General features: G+C 33.7%; 1 protein-coding gene across 12 annotated transcripts in view; it reads right to left on the bottom strand.

The window, feature by feature from the left end:
- Positions 1 to 17,755, bottom strand: part of NAV3 (neuron navigator 3) — an 891,873-nt gene that overhangs the window by 15,543 nt on the left and 858,575 nt on the right. For all 12 annotated transcript variants that reach the window (XM_016923897.4, XM_509234.8, XM_009425884.5 and 9 more), the window contains 6 exons: positions 16,456 to 16,630; positions 11,796 to 11,893; positions 9,150 to 9,245; positions 8,716 to 8,884; positions 7,265 to 7,500; positions 80 to 234 (listed from right to left, as the gene is read on the bottom strand). In XM_016923897.4, coding sequence (XP_016779386.3) covers positions 80 to 234; positions 7,265 to 7,500; positions 8,716 to 8,884; positions 9,150 to 9,245; positions 11,796 to 11,893; positions 16,456 to 16,630 — 929 coding nt within the window. The remainder of the gene's footprint in view (positions 1 to 79; positions 235 to 7,264; positions 7,501 to 8,715; positions 8,885 to 9,149; positions 9,246 to 11,795; positions 11,894 to 16,455; positions 16,631 to 17,755) is intronic.

Genomic DNA, 17,755 nt, shown 5'->3' with positions numbered 1-17,755 from the left:
AAATGCATACAGGCACAAGAAGGCAAATCTGATGATAATTATTTCATATTTCATTATTCAGAATATTTGATAAGCATACCATTTGTTGTATTTACAATTGAGAAAACCATTGAAGATATCACTCAGAGAGCCCACATGATGAAGATTATCAAGAATTATTACAACTGGGAGCTCCACTCCATTATTATCAGCACTGCACTGTTCAGCCAGGTTAGCTAGATATTGTTGCAATTCCTTTTAAAAAATGAAGAAAACAGATACGTCAATGATAAATTTATACTAATAGGAAGCAGTTAATATTTTAGGAATAGCACGCTTTGTCCTCTATTCCGTTTCTTTCATTAAAGTCATAGATTATTCAACTGATGTAAAATCTTTTCCTACAAATCAAAAACCATATATTGCTGACAGAATAATTTTTTTAAATGAAAGCAAGAAAAAGGAAAGCAATAGAAGATCCAGTACCAAACACCTGCAGCAAATATAAAAGTATAAACATGACAGCATATTTCTAAGTGGTTTTCTCCCTGAAAGAAAAGCCAAAATGAGTTCTGGATATGAACTCTTATGATAAACCACATATACTGAGATTTTATTCTGAGTTTTGGTATTCAATGATAAAAGTAAATTTTAGCAACCTTAATATTTCAAGTATGAACTAAATTCAAAATGGCATTTCTCAGGTTCCACTAATATTTTTAATGTGTTAATTCTAATTCAGGTAGATGGGGTATATCTAAAAGTACAGCCATAGGACCTTGATAAAAGTATGCTTATTATTTATTTATAATCTGCATGCAATTGCTGTAATTTTAAACAAAGACAAAATTTAGCATCTCTTGAGTTTATTGGTTCTTTTACAGGTATTATTCCTGTCTAATAGCTTTTAATCTAAATAGGATAACCAGTTTGCTGATTGACTGCTCTTACAGATGGGTAGGCCAGGAACATAATCAGGTTTCTTAAAATTATCCTAATCAGTAAGAACATTTCCATAATATTTGCATATTTACAATGACATTTTCAATTTGCAAATCGTGCTCAGGGTTATAAAACAATTCCATGATTTTGGTTTCTGGCAGCCAGGTAAATATGTGAATTGCTCACTCTAGATGCAACCTCTCTCTGTCTGTAACACCACTGCTGGAAGTAAAAGTAGGAGATAAAACAACGGGCCAGGATTTTGAGGCATTTAGTAATTTTTATTTATGTTCAAATATAAAAACGTATTAAGGAAATAAAGTACTATTTGTTTTCTATTGAGCTAATCACATAAAATAAATCTTGCCTAAGTCAGAGAATGCAGAAAAATATGTTTAAAACTGTTGAATATTCTGGAGAATTCTATTTACTTCAAAAGAAAAAATAAAATTTATGTCACTAATTTAGCTACATTAAGTCATTCATTCGTTCATAAAATATGCACTGTCTATCTACTGCGTTCATAGCCTTAGACCAAGCCCTGGGTATACAAAAATAGTGAAGTCTGATTCCTGCTATCAATGGAGTTTAAGTAGGTTTAACATTTATTATGAACTGCATCAAGTACTTTTCCGGACATGAGGACTAAAAAGGGTAATCAGGCTGGTTTCCCCTGCAAGCTCTAAGAGTTGTCACATTAGGGACTGCAATTTAAATGTTACAAATGATTTCAATATAATATCATAAATATATTATGAGATATGAGAAGTCAAGGGAAGAGATTTAGCCTAGCTGCTGGGTGTCAAGAATGGTTTTCTGGAGGAGGTAACACTGGAGCCTGAGTGGGGTGGTAGGCACACATGTAAATAATGATGAATTTACAAAATGCAAGGTAAAACATTCCATGAGAGAGGATAAAGGAGGCATGTGGCCTGTAGGAGGGAAAGAGATTAATTCCAACTGGCGCATCCTGCTGGCACCAGGGATTTAGAGATAAAACATAATTTCTGTCTTTCAGAAACTTAGAGTTGATAAGCAGAGAAGCTGGTCAGCAAGTGATTCACAATACAGTGTGCTAAGTGAAATGCACAAAACATTATAGGGAGACATAAGAGAGGCATCTAATCCAGACTTAAGGTTCACAGAAAAACAGAGTACAGTGGTTAAAAGGGAAAAAAAAGCAAATAATAATAATAATAATAATAAAAAGGATTGAAATCTAAAGAATAAAAAGTGAAACCTGAAAAGTGTAAGTGTATGATGTGTTTTGGGAAATAAGTGTTCTGTTGTTATAGAAAAATATAGTACATGCTACTGGTGGTGGCAATAAAAAAGAAAAAAAGACTTTGAATCCATGCAGAAGAAGTTGCATTTTATTATATAAAGAAGTGTGGAACATTGATATGTTTGTTTGCTTCTTTGTTTTCAGTAGAGGAAAGCAATTTATTTATCCAAGGAAACAGAAATGTGAAAGATAGAAGAATTAATTAGAAAAGGAAATAGCATTTAAGAAGCTTATTACCTTCCTGGAATAGAAGGTCAGGCATATACATATATAACAATAATTCACAGTCAAAATAATACACTACTTCAAAAAAGTATAGATCAAAGATTTTGTTTATAGTATGTAAAGATTGATTGTAGCGTCTGGAAAAGGTATTGTGGTGGCAGTATGATTTGCTATTATTCCCCTATTTTTAAGATTGGGTAATACCTTGATGCTTAAACACAACAGAAGAGCTTTCCAAATAGAGAAGAATAACCAGTCAGAAACACGAAAATATGATATCCATGTAGGAAAAAAGCTAAGAATATGTGTTTTGTGAAAGGAAATGGTGGTAATGAAATTGTAAAGGAAACTGCAACCTTAAATGATTAGTAAGATCGCTGGACATCTCCTTTTGGCAGTGAAGAAACATTCTTCTGGTGACCTGAGTAAGTAGTCACAATGGTGATTTAACATGTGGTGAGCATATTGAAAGGAAGAAGCAAGACCAGCCAAGAGAATGTTGAAATTATTGAAGCCTAGAGATACTAAGGGACTGAACAAGGAACAATGTGATGTTTTTGATGTAGTACAGAAATCTATAAGAAAACATTGAAAAATTTGATCAGATTTTAATTATGAAAAGATATTCTATGTTCCATGAGGTGAATGAATATATCCCAAAAAAAGAGAGAAGGGAAATTTAAAGGAAATCGTGTATCAAGCAGTTAAAAAATAATTGTAGAAATCCAAGAAACAACAGAGGAGGATGTTAATCTGGGGTGGAGGGTGGTTTTGTTGGAAAGCAATGGAAGAGGATAAACTTATAATATGTGTTTGGGGCTGAAATTGTCAATTCTCAAAAGGTATATTTAGTAGGTGAATAGAAACATATGTGTAGGATGATAGAAAGCTTACAAATTTGGGAGAATGGGCATGGCTGATAGTGTTTAATTGAAGTCAACCACACAAGTCAAGCCAAGTTGAAGCCACAAGAGTCATCCAAAGGAGAATAAAAGCGAGAGAGAACAGAATAGTTCATTATAAAGAAAAACAGTTTCATTTACTGGGAAGTGAAGGAAGAGCAGAGAGAAAAAAACTGAAAAGCAATTTACCAGGGAGCAGGAAACAAGGAGAAAATGATAACATGAATGTCAGAAAGAGAGAGAGAGAGTGGGGAGGCACAAAGGAATTGAGTTTTGTAATTAGCAGGTCACTGGGTCATTTTTGGACAATCAGAGCCTTTAGATTCTAATTATAATGTGGCTTTCTTTCATCTTGAGAGGGTAGTGGATCCCCTGGGAATCTGATGGTAGGTATAAAGCAATGGATGTAGAAACAGGCAAACATAAATATACTTTTTTCCTATAACTTAGGAGTTTTTCACAGATTCCCTTGAAATAACTTCATGATACCCACTCTAGCTTGATGAAAATGAAATCTTAGATTGAGGCACTGATGCACCGGCATTAAAAGTCTTTTTTCCAGATCTAGTCAGGTAGAAGGAAACAGGCATATCTACCAGATGGGAGTCGGCAATGAGATGAATCCCATATTCTGAAACTACAGGTGGAACACCACAGTTACATAAAAACGGTAGATCACTGCTTTCTCAGATGCTGACTCCAGACACACTAAAAAGGAATCTATCAGGTACAGTTTTCTGATCTTTTCCAGCCTAACATTCCAAATGGCTTCAGCTGACCACGTATTCTCTACTAAATCCACCTCTAGCCTTCTGGGCCTACTATATCGAATGTCACAAAGTGTAATTGTTTATGTGTACTGCTCTCAATCAAAATATTCCAGCTGGCAGCTTGAGGGAGGGCTTGAAGTGTGGGAAGAGGAACAGAATGTAAAGTGCAGAGGTACCGAAAACATGAAAAGATGTTTTTCATTTGATGATTTGTGGTTCGAGTTTCTTCTTTTTTTCTGAATCAGTAAGTGCTTTTTGGATTTGTCTCTTCAGTGCTATCTATGGCACAGCATAAAATGCGTCAGCATTTACACAGCTCCAGGTTTTCAGGAACAGGATTTATTATTTCATGCCTCATTAGCATTTTACTTCAGTAAATCTACGCTGTTGGTATCCCTAACACAATCTCAACTTGTCATCCCCTCTTTTTTTATATTTATCCTCACTTACCCTCACCCCCAACTCCCAGGAAAATAGTGGGTATTCTCTGTCAATTTGGCAAAAATTGTCCAAATTTTCTGGCAACGAGTTTGTATTCAGCATTACTGATAGCTTGTTCATATCTTCAAACCATAAGGAATAACATAAAAAATAAATATTTTTTAGTTATAATTTGTGTTTTCTTGGGAATGAATGCTATTGTGATTTGTTCAAGAGTTTCTTTCTGGGCTGGGCACAGTGGCTCATGCCTGTAATCCCAGCATTTTGGGAGGCCGAGGCAGGTGGATCACGAGGTCAGGGGATTGAGACCATCCTGCTAACACAGTGAAACCCCGTCTCTACTAAAAATAAAAATTAAAAAAATTAGCTGGGTGTGGTGGTGGGCAACTGTAGTCTCAGCTACTCAGGAGGCTGAGGCAGAAGAATCGCTTGAACCCGGGAGGCAGAGGTTGCAGTGAGCCGAGATCGTGCCACTGTACTCCAGCTTGGGCAACAGAGCAAGACTCTGTCTCAAAAAAAAATAAATAAATAAAAATAAAATAAAATAATAAAAAATAAAAAAATAAAAACAGTTTCTTCCTATGACTGTTTCCTAGCATCATTAGCTCTGCCAATGCTTGGCAATGCTTTTCCCCTGCCCATTATTTTGCAATGAAGTACTGAACTGGCCTAATAATGGCACAAATAGCCTGTCCTCTGAAAAATCAAAAAATAAGAGTGTCGGAAATATTTCATAAAAAAGTTAATAGGACACTAACATGTTCTTAACAGAACATCTCTAAGCAATAAACTTTTTTTCCTAAGCTGAAATATATACATACATATATAGATAGATGGATAGATAGACAGATAGATATTTTTTAGGGAAAGCTATGTTTTAAAATTAATGGGAATTACCTATTTTGTTTTAGCATGTTAACTACATTCTAATGAAACTTCATCTATTTAATTCAAAACGATTTTAAGTGATCCTCAACTTTATCAAAATGTCATGGTCTCCTCCAATAAATCTATTTTGCTCTTATTTTCTAAACACTTTTTTATTCCATAAAAAAAGTACCTTGTAAAGAGTTTTGTCATACCAACATTGAGGAAAAAACAAACACTGAGGATGACTAAGAGGCCTTTCAAACCTTTCATATTTTTTGGCTGAAAATATTTAAAACTGTGCTAAAAGGCTTTTATATAAAGATATGAGGAGACAGAATTCACAGGAAGCATTAAACATGTCAGCTGAAGCAAACAGACAATTGTGCTCTTCCTACTTTTGCTCAGAGAAGAGTCAAATATTCTACCTCAGGTTCTATGTCTTTCTTTAGATGGTGGTTCAACCACATTTGAATAGGTCTGAGTTCCAAGGAAATATTCAGAATTCATGTATTGCATTTATTTAACTTTAAGAGATCCCATTGTGCTTTATGTACATCGTTGTTTTTGAAGGACACATATAAAACGGTTTTGAACAAAGATGTGTGTGTGTGTGGTTGTATGTGTATGTGCGCGTGCACTGTGCATATGTGTGTGTATGCTTGTGAGAGAAATCTTCACTGGGAGCCAAGGGCTATAATTAAAAATTGCAAGCAACTCTTATATCGTGCTTGCTACTTGCGCTGTTCTCTCTGTCTCTCTCTCACACACACAGACACACACATGCATATACACACTCATTTATTTAGTCTTTAGAATAGCCCTACTATTTCCCTCATTTTACAGGTGAGAAAATTAATACTTTTTGTTCATTAAGCTATATGCCTGGCTTATTTCAAGAATCTAATGGGTTTGGGCTGCTCTTGGGAGTCACATTTATTTCCGAAAATTTGCAGACTTCAGGTTTCTGAGAAACTGGGACAGTTTAGATCACTGAACCAGGTTATCCTTGAAAGAGTAATATGACCTAGTATAATTGGGATTCCCTCAAGGTATTGCTTATAATAGTTGCATTTTCCTGACAGAAACTTTTAGGTTTCATTGATTCAGACTTTAATAAATAATTACAGGTAAAACTAGGTTAGTGTTAAAAATATGTTAGCCCTCAACTATTTCCTTTTTAGGATTTTTTGTTTTACTCAGAAAATAAGAAAGTACAGGCTATGCCGTATAGGCCCTCATGCCTTTTTAATATCTGAGTGTTCAGGCTGATTACTATGGCACATTAGACCGTAGATGGTGGTGAAATTGAATGTTGTTAACTTTCCTAAGGTTCCTAAACAAAAATTTTAGGGAGATGTGACATAAGCAAATTGCTGCTCCCAGAATATCTGCTTGGAATATTCTAATTATTGCCAAATCTCCATTCCTGCAAAACCCATGTTATTTCCTACTTATCTATTAAGATCCAACAAACTATTACCCCTTTATAAAGCTCTGATGCCTCCAAGAAAAGTTATTCTTCCTTGTTGCTTGTGCACGGACCTCTTTCTACTGTAACACTTTCTAGGTGGATGTCTAAGAGAAACCATGCCATAGGGGACCTGTCATATTATTCTGTGTATTCCCAATATCTTGGGGAGTACCTGATAACTGAATGTTACTGAAAATAGCAGTCTTGTTCAAATTCATGAAACAGAGTTTGGTCACTCACCAGGTTATAATTCTAGTAAAAAAAAAGATGGATATTCTTTTCCATGTACAACATGGAAGTCTCACAAAATCTTATAATTTGATTGCTTAAAACACTTATGGATAAATTGCAGCTGTTCTCTTAGAATTCTGTAACATACCTTACTTGACTTGTGGTCCACATTAAAAGTGGCAATTGCATCCTCTGTTTTTTTCCTTCCAGATTTGGTTATTACATATTCAGCAAGTTTGTTTGCCAAATAGGTCTTTCCAGTACCACTCGGTCCTGAGAGTATAATTCTGTGATGCTCCATCAACAAGTTAAAGTACCTTTGGGTAATTGGTTTAGGAATCAGCGTATCAAAAACAAAACTGTCCAAACTATTTTCTTCTACCCCTGAAAGAAGAAACAAAAAAAAGCATGATTTATTGTTCTACATAAGCTAGAATTTAAAATATCATGCTAAACAGCAACAGCATTGTTAGTCATAGGAATAGAGTCCTTGAAAAATCATTTCCTAGATATTTCTATCCCACAAATATGCGTTGCCATTTCAAGGAAGAAAATATATCAGTAATATGGCAGAGTGAACATCTAAACAAAAGCAAGCTGTTTCTTTTTCTTCAGGCTTCACTCCACTGTCTACTTCTTGTTTTTATTTATGTTTCCAGAGAGAAATGGAAGCATTATAAATGCTATCATAACATCTTTTATTGAAGATGATTATCTTTGTTAAGAATAAATGTGAAGATTATAAGAATAAATGTGAAGAATAAATGTGAAGATTATATACACACACACCCATATATATATATATATATATATATGGGTGTGTGTGTGTTCTTTCTTTTTCTTTCTCTTCACCCCATCTCCTTATTCTCTTCTATCTCTCATTATGCATCCTAGTTGTACAACCACTCAAGCTTTTGAAGAATACAAATTGTTACGTTTGGCAAGGAATTAAGAAAGGAGCAACAGTATCTCATTTTACGAACTCAATTACCTTCATCATAAAATCAAATATTGACAAATTCCTCTATTAACTCACAGTTTATATAGATGTATCCTGATTCTTTAACATAAATAAACAAGGAATTATGAAGACAAAGATGCTTCAGATATTACATTAGCCTATAATTAATCACATCATCTAAAGCAAAGAAAATTCTCAGAACTTTCTATCCTTGATTCTTAACTTCTATTCCCTCTTCCTGGGGGGTATTTATTAGGCATACACATTTTAAAATCAAAGATATATCAATGAATATGTAACTTTGGAATACACACTAAATGTTTTGAATCCTCCTGTAATGAAAGATGATAATGAAGAAAATCCAGAAATTTGAAATTCCTAAATCACATTCCTTTTTGTGAGTCTTGAATCTTCAAATCCCAGAACCCAAAGAACTAAATTTCCTTATATTCTAGTGTTTTTAGTAGGATTGTAGAATTTAATAGTTTTGGTATGAAATGAGTCATATTGATTTTTAAAATACTACAGAGTTTTCAAATAGAAAAATGTTAAGGGAAACTGGCCAAAAAGGGGCAGGGGGCAAAATAAAATGTTGCTAAAAATTATATTTCTGCCTTGCTTTTCATTATCGTTTTTACCTTTGAGGTTCACAGTGATGATGTTATTATCTCCAACAAGGTATCCACAAGGCAGCAATTCAGGCACTTCTAGGTTATGGGATCTAATTAAGTCTCCTATACAGTAGCTAGCAATGCAGTCAGAGCTCAGACCAAGGCTAGTGGATGTATCAATTCGGAATACATATTCCTACAATGGTACACACAAAAAATAAAGTCAAAACAGAGGTTCAACTCATCTACAACAAATACATAACTCACAGGGATATAGAGCTAGTTGTCAAGAATATTAGAAATGGGTAATATAAGAACTGTTAATATCAAATAGCACAAACAGAAAGCTTTCCTTATTTGAGGAGAGGAAAAGAAGATGTGTCTCTGCTATTGAAGTTAAGGAAAACAATTAAAGAGAAACATATTTGAAAAGTACTATTAGGGTGTCTTGCACAACATACCTTAAAGAGACGTCTTATTACACCATCTAAGACATCCCACTTGGTTTTTCCACTAACACCAATGGATCCTATCAAATATGCCTGAGATTTTTGGTCCTAAATAAGAACAAAATAAAGTAAGATAAAATCCAACCGTGTATCTTTTTTATTACTACATTTTCTACTAAAATTAGTTAATGTAGTTGTTGTTAAGACTAAACTATTTGTTAAACCTGTGGCTTCTATAGTAACAGACACACATGGTGGATTATATAACATAAAACATATTTCAGCCAACTAACCAACCAAACAAATAAAGTAACAGCAATAGCAACAGCAACAAGAAAGAAAGAGATGAGATAAAGCAGCATGTCGAGGAAAACTGATCCATGACCTGTTCTGTAGAAGGCAAAGGTGAAGGAATCTGAAAGAATACTCTTGCATTATAATGCAGTGGATACTTTCTTAAAGAGAAGCAGCTTGGTAGGAGGGAAATGGTGGGAGAGACAGAACAGAACCATATTATATGAATTCTAGAACTTTATCTTACTATTTTGTGATCTTATCTTTGATAAGTCCAAAACTCAGTTTTTTTAATTAATTTTAATCTAGAATCCAATCTCGCTTTAAAATGTGTTATCTATGATAATATAAGGCATTTGCATACCTACAAAACAGGTTCCATTTTGAATTTATCAGAAATTCTCTATTTAAAAGACCTTGCCAGAGAAACCTACAGGATTAGTTTCATCAAACAAGTAATAATTTTATAATAAACATAATGGTTCCAAATCTATCTTTTTTGTAGGATGGGATTTTGAGAAATTTCTACATATATTAGAAAGGTAAATAATTCAAAATTTGTAGTCTAGCTAGAGCCTCTATTATGATGACCAGAAATGGTTAACAAAATAGTGATTATGATTCCAGTAGATATAATTAGATAGTTGACATATTATAATCCTGGTTCTAGTCACCAAGTATGTTATCATTAACGGGTGGTAGAATAATCACTGAGTCATGAGTTAGAAGATATGGATTCTATAACACATAATACCTACCACCTAATTAAGAAATGTGACCTTAGGTAAATCACTTAGCTGGCTCAGACCCTCAATCTCTTAATATGTAATATTTAGCACCAGAAGGATAAATGGTTATCAAAATTATTCAGGTATAATCTGAGTTAGAATCCAATACCTTTTGCAGAATAAGTTGAGAAATCCACAGCTGACAATTGTGATTTTTGTTACTATTGTTATGAAATGATATTTGTGTCTCCTCAAAATTCATACATCGAAGCCCTAACTTCCAAATTGATGGTATTAGGAGATGAGGTCTTTGGGAGGTAATTAGGATTAAATGAAATCATAATGGTGGGACTTTCATGATGGGATTACTGGGTAAAGTAGATAATTCAGGATTTGTGGTCTTTCTCTCTTCCTACCTACAGACACTGAGGTAAGACTGTGTGAAGACACAGCATGAATTCCACCACCTGCAATGCAAAAAGAGAGCCCTCACCAGGAACCAAATCAGCTAGCACCTTGATCTTAGACTGGCTAGCCTCCAGAACTGTGAGAAAATAAATTTCTGTTGTTTAGGCCACCTAGTCTGTTATTTTATTATGGAAGTCCAGGTAGAATAAGACAAGTACTTTCATGGAAGCTTTTTTAGAAAAAAATGTTCAAAGGCATTGTCTGTTAGAATTACTGTGAACAGGAAATCTTATTTTTCAGTGTGTTTATAACCCAGTTAAAATTACTGCTTATGCAATACCTTATAAAAAGCTGCTTTTAAATCAAAGTTAGTTTATGTTTCACTAAGAGTATTACTGTCTCTCACATAAAGACCCACTTGGGAAAAGTAGGTACACATCTGCAGCTCAAGCAGAAAGTTGATGGCATTGGAATCCTTGGAACATTGGCTTAAGGTAAGAATTCACAAGTGCTATCTTACTTTTCAAACTTAAGTACTTTATTTTAAAATTCTAAAGAATTTTTATTTGCTTGATGTAAAAAAATTGGATACTTAGAAATTTGTATTTTGGGCCACTCAACTAAAATTTTAACTTAAAATTTGTTTTTGTTGTTGTTTTAAGAAAGGGATAGAGTCAGAATGGCATTGCCAATTTGAAGGCAATATTTCATTGCAAAAAAATCAAAATACTTGTCTGGTCATCTAGGACCTTGCTTAAATAGACAAGTAACATCAATGGAATTTGTCCTACCAAGTTCAGTAGAACATGTGTCTTTCTGATTTCTAAAATATTCATTTAGTTTAGAGTCTTCCCTTTGTATAAAGACCATATTGACAGCTCTAGCGACTGCACATCGTAAACATTACCTATAACAAATAAGTGAAACCAAAAGAATATGTCAGACAAGATGTTTGCCAAAGAAATAACTATTTTTTAAAGTTTTAGAAATGAGGGGCTGTTAATATTATTTTCAGTGAATGAATGTGAGGTACATGTAAGACACATTTCTACCTCTATGATGATGTCATCCTTTTATTGTCCCTTTCATGTTTGTATGACATGTTAAGCTAATGCCAATCCACAATTGTTGTAGGATATTTACCAGATCAAATATTCACACATAAAATACACTTGACTCATGGTAATTCTCATTGTTAGTAATAAAGAGTTTAAGATTAAAGAAGTACCTTTGCTCGACCATAGCCCTTGCTTATGGAGACTATAATTTTCACACTGCGGCCATCTTTATGTCCAGTTGCATCACCAGCATCATCTAGCAAAATATCTATCAAATTTTAAAAGAAAGACATACACAACAGTATAACATTAGCTCAGATTTGTTTACTGTCATTCTTTTCTCCCTCATAGTTTTATATCTTTCAATGGGATTTGCTTCCCATTCTAGCCTAACTGATTTGAAAAGCCTCAGCTTTCCAGAAGATGAATTACTGTGGTTGGGCTAAAGTTTCAATCTAAGAATTTATTTCTGCTTGCAAAGATCTTCACTCAAGTGTTGGGCCACTCACTGACTTTAGATGAGGAAATAAGAATTTTCTTTTTCTATTACACATAAGTCTGAGTAATACCTGAGTAATATTTAGTCACCATTATAACCATGACAAACTGACAGCCATCTGATTTTTCTATCCAATCTAAAATATCCAAGCTCAATATCCATGTAATTTATAAATGTAAAGGTGCTGAAATTGACTGTCAACTGAAATTATTTTCAAGCATTTGACACAGCCAGCTATATAACTACTCACCTTATCTTTATAATTATTAGGTACTGTTATTGAATTTCAACTGTGGCATTATACTGGAATTATGATTGCTCTCCGGAATCCTTTATGCTAATAGTTTCAAAACCAAAATAGTATTTCTAGTAATCAGCTAAGAGTTACAGAAGCATGATAAAGTTAGCTACCTTTAAAATATCAGCCTTTAAATGGTGATTAAAGATTAACTTTCAAAATATATTATACCAGATTAATTTCCAATTTGGAGAATTATTAAGGCAAACTATTCCAAATATATGTTTTCCTTTAATAATAATACTATCATAGAACCATGCTTAATATTAAGACAATGTTCTGGGGATAAATGAAACTCCATTACATTCTAAAGAGCACATGTTCCTGGTGAAAAGAGGACTCAACTGCTCTGATAATAAATTTATAGAAAAAAAGGTTATGACTATAGCATCATAGAAATCAACACTCTAATAAGATGGCCTCCAAAAATAGAATGGTTTCTATTATCTTAATAATTAAGCATATGTAATTTTGAAAGTAAGCAATAAAAATACTCTAAGATCATAACAATTAAAAACAACTTTCAGAGCTTGAGAACTTTTAGAACTTTTAGAGCTTTGCAATAAATTTTTAAATCATCAAAGATAATCTCCTGCACTGGAGTTTAATTATTTTCCCAAGTTAACATCTTAATAGTCTTTCACCTTTTCACCTACTCCACTCAAAAATAAAACTCTTCCTTAAGTGTCATTTTAATTATCTTGCTCCTTTTTAAGAAGTTTAGAGTGGTTTACCATTGGCTATTCACATCTAGACTTCTGGTAGTTCGTGATCAAATTACTTTAGTACTTGTCTTAATTACTCATAAATGCTCAAAAATATTTGACCAATATTTATTAGGTATAAATGGTATCAGAAATTTTGCTGCATATTGGGAATGAATACCAAGATGAGAAAGAAAGTGAATTCCTTGTTTTTTTGGAGTATGTATTTCAGAATAGGTTAAGCACTCTGCTAATATAAACCAGACAATGAAACAGAAAGTAACTGAAGGGAGCCTGCTCTAGATAGATAGGTCATCCTGGAAGGCTTCCTTGAAGAAGTGGTATTTGGAGATAAGACCAGAAGGCTGAGGAATGCTAGATAAGTGAAGAACCAGGGAAAAAGATTCAGTCAACAAAAACAGTGCAAAACCCTGAGATGTGTGAGCTGGGTATGTTAAAGGAACACAGAGATGTTTAGGGTAGCAGGAATGTAGAGACAAGGGGAGGGTGAGGAGTAGTATGAAATGATGTGGATGGAAATAAGTATGGACCAAATCACACATGGCCAAGTAGTCCATAGCAAAGGAGGTTGGCCTGATTGTTGATCCACATAAGCTGCTTAAATTTGCCTTGGAATATGTTATTCATTTCATGCCATATTTACTTCTAAAAACTACACTTACAATATGAAATTTCTCCTGACAACAGTAGGATAAATATTTACCAAAGATGAGTGAATAACTATTCTTTGCTTCTATTATGTGGCTATTTAAAGCAAAATTAACACAATAGTGAAAAGTCCAGGTCCTGGATTCATCCAAGCCAGGGTTTGATTATTAGTTCTGCTGCTTACTAGTTTCATGATCTTGAACAAATTGTTACAGTCACTTTCCTAAGTCTTGGCTTCCTCAGCTATAAAATGGGGCTTTAACAGCAACTTCGTGGTAGAGTTATTGAGAACATAAAAGATAATACTTTTAAAGCACTTCATCCTCAGTGTTTACTAAGTTTTGCTCTTCCAGCCATTATTTGTGTTTATTCTAACTCCTTCTGTTGACTGTGGGTGGCTCACATCATGACTCTGAATCTCCCCAGTTCAGAGAATATTGACAGGATGGTCACCTGATGAAACAACTCCAGGAAAAACAGCAAGATTAATGAGAGAGCCTTCTGTATTTTTGTTTGTTTGTTTTTGTTTTGTTTTGTTTTTTACTAGAAAATAAGTCATGGTCCTCTGTCTATATTTTGAAGGAAAAATTAAAGAGGTCTGCCATTCTGGCTATAATTGAGTAAAATTCTGGCCAAAAACTGAAGACTTCTGAAACGTCTGTCTTTACTGGATGCAAGGAACATGCAATTAATATTTCAGGAACTAGATATTTGCCAATTATCCTCTCTCCTGCCTACTTTCTTTATCTTAAGATTAATCATGAAACTTAGAAAGTCTGTCTGTTAAAAAGCCCCAGCATAAAGGCAGTTTTGATTTCCAAGTGTTGAACCCACTCCACAAGAGTGAAAGTAATGAAAACAATATTCTGGTTGTGTGATTTAATTTTTTTAGTTCAGACATAAGTATCACTATTGAAAAATAATTAAGGAAATAAGATATATTAAAAATAACTTAGGGAATGGGTAAAAAAAAGGTATTAAAAAAACGTAAAACTTGGCTCCTCCTAAAAAATTGCCTTAAATTCTAATCATGGCCATCAATGTGTTAAGACCAATAAACACAGAAATTGTAAATTTAAACTCTTTGATTTTATATTTATCTTTATGAGTTCTATTTTTCCTAGATACTAAGTTTTTTTTATATGTGTCTGTTTTTTCTAAACCACCTTCAGCATTAAACTTGCCTCCTTCAAACCTTATCATATTTTCATAAAATAAAACAGAATTTTATAAAAGGCAGTGAAACCCTACCATTAGTCTGACCTATAAGGTACTGGCCTTTGTCTTTTCCTAGGAGACAAGCCTGAGGATCCAGAAATGCACTGGTCATTATGAGATGTAGATCTTACTTCACTTCTCTGTCAGGTCCATCAGCAACAAGCCAACATAGAGGATGTTGTTCAGAACTGCCAGATTCTATACATTTAAATATTTGTGTTCTTTCTTTTGCAGAATATTTTGTTGAGTGTGGATAATACTTTATGTGTAATTTACAAACTCAAATTACCATCCACTTCCACAGTCTTATTTTACCTAATGATCTATAAGTTCATTTAATTCTGAAATCTCTTGCTTTTTACTTGGCTTCTGACATTAGTTGTACTTGATGCTTATTCTCAGAATTTATTTTCTTTCTCTAATCCCCACCAGAAGTTTACAAAAGTTGTTTTCTTAAATTACAGGGAGTGCCCACTTGTCTTTTACATATAAGATGAAGGCCATTATTTTATATTATGAAGAGCAGCCATAATAGCAGAATTTTTAACATTCTGTCTTTTTAGAAGAGATGTGATTCATTGGAAATGTAATCAATATCAGCATGCCATGTCATTTCCCTTCTCCTTCTCCTTCTGTATTTTAATATGATTTAAGGCAAGCAGTGTACTATCTCCATTCTATAATGGAATCTAACGTTGGCTAGGAACATACATATTATTGGTTTCCAAGCGTCATCTGGTGGCCATGCTTCACAATTACCACAGATCCTCATGTAAATATTATATAGACTAAATTCTCTATCCTTGAAATGATTCTCTTGAATGAACTGTTCCACAGAAACAGCTATACTTTATGCTTGAATGGTTCATGAGATATTAAGATGACATTATGTCATATGATTCTATTTGCAATCGAATCAAAACCGTACCCTTGTTCCATCACTAGTACTGTGTTCTTTATCTTTGTTGGAAATTTAATAGAGCTGCAGACTGGGTGACAGAGTAGCATTATTGTTTTCTCAGAGCAGCATCACACAGGGTCATCAAGTCAGATTTAGAAAATAAAGCCTGCTACACTTATAAATGGGTTTTGCACACTTAAAACAATAAAAGTCAATGGGGTTATTATTATATCCATAAGTACTAATTATCATCACTGAGAGTATTTCTTCATCATCAGAATCATGGAGAAAGTACTTCCTAGGGAAAAGTGATTTCTTAAAAATATTATGAAGACCATATCTCTAAGACTGACTTTTGGACAGAGAATGTGCTTTTAAAATTATAACTAAGTAGACTAGATTTATAAGATCAAACTAGGACTATTTCTGAGAATTAGAGTGTAACATTTTTAAGAGTATGTAAAGTTCTCCAAATTCCAGGCTTCCCACCCGTTAACTCATGGGCATGCCGTGATTCAGGCAAGCATGTGCACTAAATCACCTGAGCTAACAGCCTCTGTGATGTTCAAATTGTTTAGAGAAAGCCCTAATGACTGCCTGGAAGATGAAGAGGAGGTGCTGCTTGAGGATTCTGACGGTGGCCGAGTAGGCTTAGCTGTGTTACCAGTTTCTGCCTTCAACCGGTCATTTTCAGCTTTCAGTATTTCAATTTCATTCTGTTATGAAGATGGAAAACATGAAAAAAATTGAGTTGGTTTGATTGAGAAAATAGCACCAAGTCTTTTATCAGAGTTAATTAGCTTGTTTGTTAAATAAAACATGTTAATATGTTAAATAAAGAAATATAAGATATGAAATAGGATTTCCTTCCCAAGAAGGAAATTTAACCTTTTTCTCTCTCACACATTATACATTCCTGAATTCACAAATATAGACAATCCAACCATTCGACATGCTTATCATTATTTTTTAACTAAATCATGAGGACTTGGTCTCATTTGAATTAAGAAAAATATGATGAAATCATTCATAACACTTCTCATTTTAAAGGTGAGGTTAAAATCTTATAAGCATATAATGCCATTTGTAATATTGTTATAAATCTGTAGACAGTTGAAAGACAGAGCGAAACAAAAATAATGTCAATAAGGTGATTTAAAATTACTCCAAAATCATATCTAACATCTGAAAAAGTTTCTTTTTTTCCTTCCAATCGGGACACTAAGCTCATAAAAAAACAACAAAAGCCTTTAGATGAACATATACAGTGGCAGATGAATCTGCTCAGCAATGAGCTTTTCTTATTGCAGTCATCTGTGGTACCAAGTGATTACTGGTATACAATAATAAAATGAAAACTTAGTCTGAGCACAGACTGGTTCTGAATTTAGCCTTTAGATGTTTTTCAAAAAAATACACAAGCTTTACTTTTACAGATGGCATTCTAAATCACTTTTACTTCTGTATTCAGAAAGCTTGTGTTGAATTTCTATAGTTTCCTCATTACTTTTGTATTTCAGTAGAAAACTGGTGAAAGTATGTGAAAATCAGATTTCAAAAGAACAGGCAAAAAGTCAAAATAAAAGTAAATGATGGAAAAGTGAAGAAGCAAGAATTGTAGTAGCTTCTCTAAAAACTTAGCTCTCAACCTGAATCCAATCACTAGTACAGTATCCTGAATGGTTCTTGAATACAACTTGCCAGTTTGCACTCCCACTTCCAAACTTGGATTTGACAAAATTCTCAATTCAGTACTAACAAATGAGTTGCAAAGACTGAATAAACAGAGTACATTTCTAAGGTGGGTTTCCAAGTGGAATTTATTCTGTGTTAACCAAGAG

Source organism: Pan troglodytes, chromosome 10 (genome assembly GCF_028858775.2).
Source record: "Pan troglodytes isolate AG18354 chromosome 10, NHGRI_mPanTro3-v2.0_pri, whole genome shotgun sequence".
In the NCBI taxonomy this organism is placed as follows: domain Eukaryota; kingdom Metazoa; phylum Chordata; class Mammalia; order Primates; family Hominidae; genus Pan; species Pan troglodytes.
The sequence above is the reverse complement of the archived record's forward strand: the minus strand, read 5'-3'. Positions and strand labels throughout refer to the sequence as shown.